At 40.5% G+C, this 13,479-nt stretch overlaps 1 protein-coding gene across 2 annotated transcripts in view; it reads right to left on the reverse strand.

Moving 5' to 3' along the window:
• Naa11 (N(alpha)-acetyltransferase 11, NatA catalytic subunit) overlaps positions 1–4,281 on the reverse strand; it is a 14,117-nt gene extending 9,836 nt beyond the window's left edge. The window contains exon 1 of one of the 2 annotated variants that reach the window (XM_031336880.1): positions 3,824–4,281. In XM_031336880.1, the coding sequence (XP_031192740.1) occupies positions 3,824–4,210 (387 nt within the window). In that variant the 5' untranslated portion in view covers positions 4,211–4,281. Of the gene's footprint in view, positions 1–3,531 lie in introns of both variants that reach the window. The other variant, XM_031336879.1, reaches the window with a different exon arrangement.
• Positions 4,282–13,479: the final 9,198 nt, after the last annotated feature.

The following is a 13,479-nucleotide window of genomic DNA, read 5'->3' on the forward strand; positions in this document are numbered from 1 at the left end:
GAAGGCAGGAGGCAAAAGCAGGTGAATCCTATAGAATTCAAGGCCAGCTGGTCTAAAAGGAAGGAAAATCATCTCAGGGGATATCAACTTGGAAGGAAGGTGAAATTGAATATAGGAAACTAAGATGCAATTATGCCTCATACACAAACAGTTCAACTGTAATTGTATTTGTATGAGAGTTCTAACTGTCAGGCAAGAATCAAACTTTTCAGGCATTTTTCTCTTTATCTAATAGATGAGTAGATGTTTTCATTGACTTTATTTCTCAGGTCCTAAGGGCTCTTGAATGTACTACACTTCAGATGTAGTGTTTTAAAACACTCTTATTAGCCTTGTTCTCAACTAACAATACTGAAGAGACGCAGATTACCAGAAGTGATCAGTATGGCCTATACACTTCCAGAGAGATTTTTTTAAAAGAGGTAATGTTTAAAAGATCTGTTTATTGCCGGGCAGTGGTGGCGCACGCCTTTAATCCCAGCACTTGGGAGGCAGAGACAGGCAGATTTCTGAGTTCGAGGCCAGCCTGGTCTACGGAGTGAGTTCCAGTACAGCCAGGGCTACACAGAGAAACCCTGTCTCGAAAAAAACAAAACAAAACAAAACAAAAAACCAACCAAACCAAAAAAACAAAAAACAAAACCCAAAACAAACAAACAAAAAAAGATCTGTTTATTTAAATAAATTCTTCAGAGATAAAAGTTTTTTTAAACACAGTGCTGTGTATAGAACCAGGGCCTTGTGCACTTTAGGCAAGTGAATGTCTACCAGTGTCCAGTAAGGCTCTAAGACAGGTAGGAATCTGAGGACATATCTGTTTTGTTCAGTTTTATCTCCCCCTTTACAGTCTTCCTTGATCCTGGATCAGATGAATCCCACTGAAACTTTAAAGCTGCTGTTAGCACATGGGCCCTTGAATTATATGGCATAATTTTTTCTGGAAGAACTACTGTGATGTTTTATTAGTATGACTAAGCCTGTTCCTAAGACAGTAGCATTTACAAAGGTACTTGTTGGTGTGTTTTTAATTTATTTGTGTGTATTTACAGGCACATGTGGAGCAAGGTCAGAACTCTTTTGGGAGTTGGTTCTTTTCTACCACATTGGTCCCAGGGATTGAAACTTAACGCATCAGGCTGAGCTGCAAGTGCCTTGAGCCCCTGAGCGCCAGCTCAGCTTTTCTTTTTTCTTGAAGATATATGAATAAATAAACAAAATTAAGATGTCACTAGCCTAGGATGGTAGCAAACTCAGCATCATCCTAACTCACAAGCACTGGGTTATAGACATATGCTACTATGTGTGCATTAGTGGCTGCTTGGAATGTTTTTAGCAAGTATAATACTTTGCTCTAAGCTTTTGTGTAAATTTTCACAAATCCCAGAGTGAAAAGACAGCATAAGGAGCGCACAAGGAGACATTTCTCGCCTTCGACAGTTTTTACAAGGCTGACGTTCTTATCTTATTTTTAGACCTTTTCTGCAGTCCTTATGATCAAACCCAGGATCATTCACAGGCTAGATAAATACGCCTCAACACCCTACTGCACCCCTTCCCCTTTTAGGCTGTTTATCTATTTGAATTCCTCACCAGAACTGCTCTTTTGTCCCATTATTTTTGCTAGTGTATTTTAAAACAAATTCTAGGCATCATATTAATTTAATCTGACTAAAAAAAATATTTTTGTAGAATAATTATGTCAGGAGCCATAATGGGACAAGCTAATAACTAGCAGGTGATCATACTGAAATGGCCTGCTTTAGGATTACTATATAATCTGCAACAGGTGTGCCTTTATTAAGCAAGGCTGTACGGGATTCATTTTAGGAAAGATTCCTGCTATTAATATGCTTTTCCTGTTATTATTAAACATATATAACAATCACTAAGTAATAGCAAACCCTTTTGGAGCAGATCTCTGCAGATCCACGAAGATCTTGTAGTGTTGCTATATAGACATATAGATGACTTAATGATGTTTTGATGATGATCCTATAAGAATTCCTAAAATTATATCTGTGATTATTAAGCTCTTTAATGGACTGCTATTAGGTTTTTTTCTGATAGTCAAAATTGCAATAAGAACTCTGCCAGTCTCCCAAGTGTCACCAGTTAACTGATCTTAGATGTAACTAGACTTTTTCCTACTCAGAGCACATTCCAAGAGGTTGTAAAAGAATCAAAGGTCATAAAAAGGAAACTAATGATTTATTATAGATGTTAGGACAGACGATAAAATATCGACTGGGTTTATCTATGCAAAGCTTCACTAATAACCTAGGTATGGTTTTAAACCTTCAGTGAACCTGTGCAGCTGAGACAGGTGATAGATGTTTAGCCAGATAATTACTCCTCATTCGCTGTTGAAAACTTCTATTTCAATTTATGATTTGATTTTTTGTGTGAACTTGTGAAGAATTTGTAACATGTGATCATACATTCTGAAAGATGTATAAGTACTGAGGACAAAGAGATGAGGAGGAGCTAGGAGAAAGGAAAATTTTTTGCTTTTCCCCACTTAGGATCTTTTCAATTAGTTAGCTTTCATAGGAAACTATTTACAACTTAGTAATAAACTCTATAATCACTTTTCTAAGTGTCCTTTTATCTTCCTATGACTTCCAACTAGCTGGCTGAAAGAGCCCAGCGGTTCCTGCTGAGATAGAACAATGGCTGCATGGCTTAAGATAGAACAATGGCTGCATGGCTTAAGCTGTGAGGCTACAGGTGTTAACCACCTAAGCCAGTGGTCTTTTACCCTCAGAAAGAGCAAGAAAATTTATAGAAGTTATCAGCATTTCAGTACAATTAGAGAGCTAGAAAGCCCTGAGACCCTCAGACTTTAATGGCGTCACTAGAGTCCTACTCTGTGACTCCACCACTATGTTCTCCGGGCCGGGAGGCTCCATGCATAATTATTTCACATTTAGCACACTTAGTAGAATAGAGTCCATGTTCTACTTTTGCCTGAGTGACTAGAAAATGTCTTCTTGGTTTGTCTGAATGAGGATTACAACAGTACACCCAGTAGTTGTTTGTTATTATTATCTTTAGCTTAATAGAAAATTCTTGTTTTTACTTTGCTTTGGTTGTGATGGTGGTGGTGGGAACCAAATCCAGGACTTACTGCATGCGAAGCAGGAACACTACCACTGAGCTACACCGCCAGCTGCCCATACCCTCCCTCTTTAAAATGCTATTTCTTTTCTGAAGAGGCTAGGACATTCTTCAGTCAAATTTCCTTCATTCCCATTCTGGATTTCGCTGACTGTATAGTATATCGTTCAACACATCCTGTTTTCTATTAAAAAAAAAAAACAAAAACAAAACAAAAAAAACCAACCCACTTGTTGGATTTCAAAAACAAACCTTCCTTTTAGCAAGAATATGTCAAAGGTAACACTGTGGATACCCTCACTGCATTCAGAAAGAAATCTAGCATTAGTACAAAAGGGTGGGACAAGACGGGACTGGGCAGGCCAAGATAAGACGCAAAGGGTTACAAGGGGGCCTGGGCAAGGAAGAGAATACCTCAGGCAATGCTCTAGGGGGTGGAATTCAAGTCCTCTGAGCTGTCCTGGATGTCAGTGCTGTCGCTGCTGCCACTGTTTTTGCCTGTGGGGTTCTCGGGCTGACAGGCCTCCTCAGTATCAGGCAGTGTGCTGCCCTGGGCCTCCTGGTTCTCCTCGGAGCTCAGAACTACATATCTGCTGTTCTTCAGCACCAGTTGCCTCCTCAGCTCATCTGCCATCTGAGAGAGATCCCGCTTCATGGCGTAAGCATCTTCCCCATCGGCATAGTACTTGGGTTCCACCTCACTAACCTGGAAGTTGAGGGTGTTAGAATACAGGTGCAGGGCTGCCCTGTTGCTCTTCCTGACGTGCAGGGACACGTACTTGGCGCCGAAGTTCTCGATCATCGCCCGGGAAGCCTGGTCCATCAGCTTCTGGGCCAGGCCGAGGCGCCGGTGCGAGCGCTTCACGGCCAGCGAGGTGATGTGCCCGTGGGGGACATCATCGGGGTCCTCCTCCATCTTGGCCAAGACATAGCCCACTATCTTGCCGTCCTCGTCCTCGGCGATGTAGGAGAGCTGGGGCCACGACAGGCCATGGTAGAAGTAGTACTTCATCTGGTAGTTCTCCGGCAGGCAGAGCAGGTTGCAGTGCTGCATGTTCATCAGGTCGTCGGGCCGGGCATTGCGGATGTTCATCCTGGCGGGCAGGGCCGGAGGGCCCCACACCGCGTCGTTGCCTCGGCAATGGACTTGCGCAGGCCAGGCGGGAAGGCCTATGGGCGGAAGGGGCGGGGCTAAGGGCGCTTCCGGAAGCCTGCCGTCCCAGCCCATGAGGCTTCCTGTTCACAGGCTTGCACGCCTGCACACTTAGGAGAGGGCAGAGCACAGGGCACTTCTCGGTTTAAAAGGTATGGTACTCATGGCATACCAGCATGTGTGTGCCATGGTGCATGCACGGGTCAGAGAACTTGGAGAAATCTCTTCTTCCAACATGTGGGTCCCAGGGAACTCAACTTCCTTTCTTTGTCATCAAGCCACCGATACTCCCTATACTCGATAAGCCCTCTATTTGGACTCGGTTTTAGCCTTTTATCCATGTCTGAGCAGCCCTATGTAACTAAATAAACCAGAACGACAATGCCTTCACAGGTGGTCTGTTCTTCCCTTAACCCCTGGAGTTCTACCTAGCAGGTCTCATATATAAAATCACACTGTCTGCATTTAGTGTTGTGTATTTTTTCACTCACTATATGTGAGTTTCAGCCATCTTGTACAGAGCTGGAGCTTTTCTATAATCTGGTTTGATATTCCATTGTCTAAGTTTTTTGTTTTTGTTTTTGTTTTTGTTTTTTATTCACTGGGAAGCTCTGCCGTTCATGGTTATTTGTGGTATTTCCAGTGTGGAACAGTATGGAGAGCATGGCTGAATGTTGTGGAATATTTATGTACATACTCACCTGGACTGGAGAATATAATGATTTTCAAATGTTATAAATATTCCTAAGCAAATTTCCAAATAAAAAGATTCTTCTTCGTTCTTCTTAGAAATATGTTCCAGGTTGCAAAGAACGAGACGACCCTTCCACATGAAGGGTTTGGAAAAGGCAAAACCCTTGAGCAAGAGGGTGTGCTCAGAAGAGTGAACACATTCAAAAAGCACCTTTGGTTTTATTCTAACTCTAGGGGTGGGTGTGTCTTTTCCCCCATGGCTGGGAGCCTTACAATCTCACTCAGATGGTTAGTCTGAAAAAAACAAGAAACAAACAAACAAACAAAAAAAACCAAAAAACAAAAAACTGGTACACAGGAAATGAGGAGGGAAGGGATCACTACTTCAGGTCATCAAATTCCTGGATTAGAGAAGTGGACCTATATATAAATAAAGGTTTTACTGGGTGGGGAAAATTAAAACATTAGCATAAAGGTCTTACAGGTGGGGGAACTGGAAAGATCTTAATTCCTTGGCTGAGATACACGTCTTATGCTATTTGATGAAACGTTTCATATCTGATATTTCTTACATTGGCAACATATGTGATTCTTCATTCTTTTCATATCATCCATTCTTATGCAGGGATGGAGGTATTGCACTGTGGCATATTTTGCATTTTTCTCATGATTAGTGACAACGAACACCTGCTTTTTATTTGTTCTGTTTCCTTTTTGAGAAGTGGATGCTCAAGTTTTTGCTTTTTTTTTTATTGGCTTGTGTTTCTTTTCTTTCTCTTTTTCCTTTCTTTCTTTTTCCCTTTCTCACTCCATCTCTCCTTCCCTCCCTCCCTCACTTTTTTCCTCCCTCCCTTCTTTCTTGCTTTTTCTTTCTTTTTCCTCTTTCTTCCACCCCTTCCTCTCTCTCTTCCTCTCTCTCTCTCTCCCTCTCTCTCCTCCTTCCTTTTTTTTTTTTTTTTTTTTTTTTTTTTTTTTTTGAGGCAGGGTCTCTCTTTACATAGTCCTGGCTATTCTGGGTTTAGAAGATCCAGTCATATTTACTGAAGGAACCATCGGGTGTACTTACAATATAGGCCAGGTTGACCTTGAACTCACAGAGATCCACCTGCCTCTGCCTCCTGGATGGTGGGATTAAAGGCATGGGCCACCTGTGACATGTCTGGCCTGTGTCTTTTCTTAAAGGTTGCTTTTCAAATGTGTGTATTCTGGTTTAACTCCCTTATAAGAGTAGTTGCAGCAAATATCATCCTTTCCTGTTTACTGATTTTTTCCACCTCATCTTTTGTCAGCTTCTCTCCCCCTTCTCCACTGAAGAGTGAATCCAGAGCCTCCCCCTCCAAGATACTGCTGTCTTTCCAGACCTCCTAATGTTAAGTTTTTAAACAGACATTAATTGATTTCTTTTTAAATTTTGCGACTACCTTTATTTTTACTGATTAGAAATTCCGTGCCCAGTCCATAGCCACAGTTGTATGTTTTTTTCTAAAGCCCTTTTTGTTTTATGTCTTATATTTATATTTGCTTCTTTTTGATGTTGACTTTTGGATATGTTGCCAGACACATTTGGCTTCTTTCTTCTCTAGTTTGATATTGCACTTCATTTACTACTTTCTTTTTTTAAAATCACCACCTTCTCTTCACTACATTTCAGTGTCACCTTTGCCATAAACATTTGGCACACTAAAAAGGTCTATCATCTTTTAATAAAGTAAAACCTGGGATTACCTTTTAATAATGCAAGGGAATCATGTTTGTTAGCATTGTTTTATACATAAGCTGACTTTAAACCCTAGAGCTATATTATAAATATATATATATATATATATATTTTCTAGCAGACTCATGAGCTCAAATACCAGAGTATTCAGTTGTAATTAGAATATAGCCTGATTCTGCTTCTACTTTTAATTCATGTAGAATTTGTGTCAGAAATCTTATGAATGACAGTATATATTCTCTTCATAACTAGAGCCATGTGAGTTATAAGATATAACTTTTACTGTTGTTGTTGTAGTTAAAAATTAAAACTTCGTAGTAGTCTCACACTATAGACCAGACTGCTGTGATAATCTTGCCCCAAGCTGTGCAGTAGCTGATGTTAGAGCTTGCACCATTGGACTTAACTTTCATCTTTCCTTCCTTCCTCCCTCTCTCCCTCCCTCCCTTCCTTCCTTCCTTCTTTCCTCCCTTCCTTCCTTCCTTTCTTCCTCCCTTCTTCCCTCCTTCCTTCCTTCCTTCCTTCCTGTCTTTACTTCTTTATTCCTTTTTTCTTTTTCTGACAGTTTCCCCAAACTGACCCTCACATACATGTCAGTGTCTTGCCTCTGTCTTGTAAGTGCTGAGATTCTATGTGTATGCCACCTTGCCTGGATTTCGCTATTTGAAATCTATTAATTGATGTATTTGTTTGTTCTTTCATCAACTCATTTATTCCTTTATTTATTATGTCTTACTAATTTCCTATTTACATATAGTGTATTTTGGTCATTTTTACCCCTTATTATGCCTATTATCTCCTTGTCACTTCTGTGGAATCCTATCTTCTTTCTAAGAATTCTTATTCTAAGAATAAGAATTTTACTCTCATGTCTCTTTAACATTATTGTTTCATATCCATGGAGTTCAGTTAGAGTTGCTTGCCAAGAATATGGGTATGAGGTTGTTTACTAAAATATGGGCAAGTTATTGGTGGCTTCACCATTGCAGAGCCTGCCCTCAGCAACCCTTGCTACCAACATCTTATCTGTGATGAAGCATTGATTAGTTACAGTTTTTAAAAATAAAAAGTCAGGAAGGTATATAGCTAGAACAGCACAGGATGCCATGGTCATCAAATATGTAGAATTTTTATTTATGATATTCCAAGATCATTTTGGAAATTAATAGCTACTTTTTCTTTTTCTTCTTCTTCTTCTTCTTCTTCTTCTTCTTCTTCTTCTTCTTCTTCTTCTTCTTCTTCTTCTTCTTCTTCTTCTTCTTCTTCTTCTTGTTCTTCTTCTTCTTCTTTTCCTCCTCCTTCTTTTCCTTGTTTGCTTTTGTAGTGCTGGGATTGGGCCTGGGCTCCATGCTTGGATGTACTCTCCTGCCTGCTCATGTGGCCTCTCTCCTTCCTGTTCTGAGACGTAGTCTCCCTGAGTTGCTTAGGCTGTCCTTAGCTCACTCTGAAGTCCAGTCACACCTTGATTTTGTCTCAGCTCCCGCTTCAGCTCCCCAGACAGACCTGTGAACCACACTGCATAGCTTTCTCCTCTATTTCACTGCTAGGAAGTGTTGAATGAACATTGGTGTCACAAGAAGGCAGCAAAATGATGTAAGTCCCCATCTCATTTAAATCAATCAAATGACAAAAATGACATAACTAAAGAGGCTCTTTGCTTTTAGAAATACTTTTAGTTTTACTTGTTTTATTTCTTTCTTAGACAACATCCCACAATGTAGCCCAGACAGGCCTGAAATGCACTCTGTAGTGAAGCTGGCTTCTAACAAGGCAGTTCTTTGATCTCCCATTACTGAGTGTCTTACAGGTATGGGCCATTATATCCAGGAGTTACCCCACAAATCGCACAAACACCAGTCTCAGTCAGACAGGGATGGTTTATCGAATGCATATCCCAATGTTGATCGATTAGAGCTGTAGCTCAGAATTCAGGAGCTGAGCTATGGCTATGCACATTTTTCTCTGTTGGCTTATAAAGGCTAAAACCATGAAAACCACAGTGAACTCATTTGCAAGTGCAGGAAGTGCTGCCCAATGTTCAGCGCTGGCTCAAGCCATTTTAGACATAACAGTTCATGTTGACCTTTAACTTGATGGGTCCTTTGAAAAGCTTCATGAATTTTCTTAAGATTAACAAACCTCATACAGAACATAACAGGGGATATGGTCAGCATGACCTTTCTCTGAGTCAGTTATTTTTCTATGGCAGTGACTGGCAGGCATAGAACAGAATGGCTACTGCTATGCTATAGATCTCAAAATGCCCAACTTTAGAAATATTTGTAAACTTAACTTTGTTTCCTACTTTTTGAAATTTAAATAATTTAAAATTATATATGTTCACTTATTTATTTATTTAGTGTGTGTGCATGTGTGGATGCCATAACAGGCATGTGGAGGTCAGAGGACAATTTGTGGAAGTCAGTTCTCTCCTTCCACCATGTGTGTCCTGGGGATTGAACACAGGTTTTTTCAGGCTTGGGTCAAGTGTTTTTACCCACTGAGCCATCTTGACAGGCAGGCTAATACATTTTTAGAGAAAATTTAATATAAGCGTTACCTCATATTAACTGAAATTAATAATTGTATGGCATGCTTTTAAATCTTTTCTTGATCATAAAGAATTTCATGCTGTCAATGAAATATGATCATATTGATCCTATTTCTGCATTCTAGCTCCCACATATCCATGGATTTTGCTCCATATCACTTTGAATTGCAAGTACAGTTCTGTGACATCAGCGCTGATCTTTTGGGTTGGAGATGAAGGAGGGATCTTTGAGGGGTCTCTATCTTGTGACAGAGGAGCACACCTGAGGACACCCTCTGACCTCCTCCCCAAGCATCCACACACATGTGCACATTTAATCAATCAAGTACATATACCATATACATATTTTTTTAATTTAAAAGAAATTAAACAAAAGTAGGGTACAAATGATAACAAAGATTGTGGTAGATGTGGGGAAAAGAGAACTCTTATGTTCTGCTAGCAGGAGTGTAACCCAGTGTAGCCACTTTGGAGGTTTCTGAAAACCTTGAAATAGAAAGAGCATATGATTCCCCTGTAGCACTTCTGAGCATATACTCAAAGGCTTTATATCTTATATAGAGGTACTTACACATTTATGAGCATTGCTGTTGTAGTCCCAATAGGTAGGATATTGAATCAACCTATATGTCCATAAATTGATGAACTGATAATCAAAATATGGTACATAAACAGGTGAGTCTTAACAGTTCTCTCTCTCTCTCTCTCTCTCTCTCTTTCTCTCTCTCTCTCTCTCACACACACACACACACACACACACATACACACACATACACAGAGGAAGTACTATCATTCTGAGGTAGGTTCTACTGAAGGGCTCATCTTTTTTATTTTTGAAACTTATTTTTATATTTTATTCTTTAAGAATTTTATACATATATGCCGGATATTGAAATAAGATCACATTTGGCCTTTGGTTCCCACTTCCTACTCCCTCTGACATCACCATGCATGCCCAACTCCCAACTACATGTCTTCTTTTACTTTTCATTTCTTTTTAAATACCCACTAAGTCTATTTAGTGCTGTTCTATGCACAGGTATGGGACCATCTACTGGAGCATGGGAAATCTACCAAGGGCCACCCTTCCCAAAGAGCAATTCTGTGATATTTCCTAAGTTTTTGCACTCAGGTTAATAAATGCATCCCATTTAGGGCTCAGATCGCAGAATCACTTATTCTCAGCACTCTGACCAAATATGGATTGTTGCATTGATCACCTCCCACTGCAAAAAAAAAAACAAAAAAAACAAAAAAAAAACTTTTTTGACCAATGTTGAGAACAACCTAGATCTATGTCTATAAGCATACATATTTAGAGAGGTGTTTGAAAACATTTAACAGAACAACAATGCTAATTTCTAACGTATGACCTTTGATACCCCCAACCATGGACTTTTAAAGAGGTTTACAGTAGCAGACATGATTCCTGCTCATGTGGAGCAGGCCTAACATTCAGTCAGAAAATGGTTGGTTACTCCATAGCGGCCATGCCACTATTGCATGCCACTACTGCATGCCACTATTGGGTACATCTTGCCTAGCTGGTCTGTATTGCACCATTCATGGACCAACACTAGGGAAGACCACTGATGTAACCACATAGCACCTCTGGCACTATGAAGTCCAGCCATCAAAGAAGAAGTTTCCCAGTCAGTTTGAGGTTGATTTCTCTATGTCCTGTACCCAAAGCAGGTGGTGCCTTGATCATTAGGCCCTTGCCATAGAGTTATGGTGTGTTACCAGGAACAGTGGTAACAGCTTCTATAGTTTCAGCAACCTTTGTGACCTTCCTACCATGTAACTCAGGGAGATACCCCATTGCTGAGTAATTGGTGAGTTTCCAAAAGGGGTTTTCACAGTCCTTAGTTTCAGTTAACCTGCTGTCTATCTCCTCCTCTGTTCTGTTCCCCTGTCCCCATAATCCCTGTACCAATATCCAGGACTGTTCTGAGGAAGCCTTTGTTTCTTTTGATGTATAATGGGCACCAGTATCAGATGAGCAAGTCTGGTTGTGCTTCTAAGGATTATAGGCAGAAGTAGCTGTGTGTGCATTTCACTTAGCTACACTCATCTTAGGACATGCACTGTCAGTGACCAGACCTCTGCAAGGGGAGGTGGGGAGCAGATGAGAAACACAGGCTGGCCAGTGCTACAGACTGCAATTGGACAACCACTGATGTGGGCTTGGGCGTGGCCTTCGTAGGGGTGGAAGGACAAGGTTCCAACCCTGGACCAGCAGGCATGGACCTCCATAAGTATCTACAGGTGATATGGGCTTAAGGATTATTTGTATAATAATGTACATATTTTCACATTCCTCCTTCAAGACATGTCCTCCCTGTTAATGCTAATGACGCCATGATAATTAGAAAATGCACAAGTCTAGGAGATGGAGTTGCAGCTAATGTCTCAGCAAACCGGCAAATGCTGGGACCTTCAGGACAGCCCTTCAGGCTGTAGAAAAGAACTTTAAAAACATGAGTTTAAAAATGTAGAACCTTTCAACTATGTAAAATATAAGAATGCAATATGAATTGTCTAAGGAGGCTCACAGGTCTAAAGGAACAGGGGCAGCTGTGTTATAAGCCAACTTGTCAGAAAGACACTTAGGAAGGAGAGAGATTTTAGGGAGTGGTGACTGCAGGAAATCCCACTCAGCTTACAAGGCCAGGCAGATTCTTGAGGTCCTGGTTGGCCTAGGACAGGGCAAGGTTAGGTAGAAATGGTAATTTCAGGGCAGGGTCCCACCTAGCTAGTTTATCACCTGTGATGAACAGAGGCAGGGAGATCTCTGAATTCTTTTACAAAGTTAAAAAAAATGTGCTTGCTGTCTCCTAAGAATCAAGGGGCTGGGGTCATGGATGCTGATTCATAGGATGGTCAAAAGGGAACCTGCAGTAATGACTATTGATATGTAAATAAAAAAACCAGGCTTTTGCTCTGCAAGAGAGGAGCTATGCAGAGAGTATTTAGAATAGCAAGAGAGAACTGCTTGGAGACTGGTCTATAGCAGAACATAGAGTGAGTAATCTGGAAAGCTGTCTTGAGCAAAACCTAGGCAGCCAGCTTGGACCTATACTTTGACTTTGATTCCTTGTTTTGCTGCTCTCAAACACCCCTTCTCTCAGAACCCTTCTCCAAGCTGAGGCTGGTCCTTGGCACCTTGAGATGGGACTTAATACCACTCATAACTTGATTATCTGTGTATTTAATTCTTATTTTTTTCTCTTCACTTTCTGAGGACTTTCCCCTGCCACATGGAAATAATTTTTCTTCCAGGGATTTGCAAACTACATACTGTCTAATATGTCTTGAGTGGATGCTTATAGTATGAATATGTAATCAGAGGTACCTATAATTTGAGGCAGAATAAGCAATCTTCCTGTATTGGGTATAAATAAATTGCATGATTACCTATTTTTATGGAATACTACCAAGTATTCTTACTTAAAATATGTAATGAAAAAATGTGAAGATACTTATGCTGCACCACTTTTAATATTGTATGCTCAGTGTCATTTTCTCTAACCAGCTGCATTATCTAGCAATGCTTTAATGTCTGGGGTTCTCAGAGGTTTGCAGATCATTTCATTATCTGACCCAGAAATAAATCTCATGAATTTAGCAATCATGTTACAGCTCTAAACTTCTCTTTCAGACCTTTGGAGGTGAGTGGTCCATTCCACTAATATGCATTTCCCACTGTACACCTGCAAAAGATGTTCCTCAGATCCCCAGCCAGCTGTCTCTGGGGAGATTTGATCTGTGGCTTTCAGAGCAGTCAGGAGAGTATAAGAAAAGGGCAGGATGAAGCCATCTTTGGTGATAACTTACAAAGGTAGAGGGATGCTCTTTTGGTCTTAGCTCCCAGCTAGATAGTATTTAAGTCTTTGACTAATAAAAATTTTAACTTTTGTCACCCAGTCTTAGAAGTAAGTCATTTCTTTTATTATTATTATTATTGTTGTTGTTGTTGTTGTTGTTGTTATTATTATTATTATTATTATTTATTCTTACATCCCAAATGTTGTCCCCTGGGTCCACCCTTGAAGAATTCTTGCCCCCTCTCCCCTTCACCTCTGAGAGAGTAGAAACCCCCAATCTTGTATCCCCCAACCTTGAGGCATCAAGTCTTTATAGGATTAGGCACATCCTCTCCCACTGAGGCCAGGAAAGGTAGCCCTCTGCTACGTATGTTCTGGGGGCCTTGGAATCAGCTCATGTGATAGGATCAGCTCATCCCAT

This window comes from Mastomys coucha, unplaced genomic scaffold (assembly GCF_008632895.1).
Source record: "Mastomys coucha isolate ucsf_1 unplaced genomic scaffold, UCSF_Mcou_1 pScaffold22, whole genome shotgun sequence".
Lineage (NCBI taxonomy): Eukaryota > Metazoa > Chordata > Mammalia > Rodentia > Muridae > Mastomys > Mastomys coucha.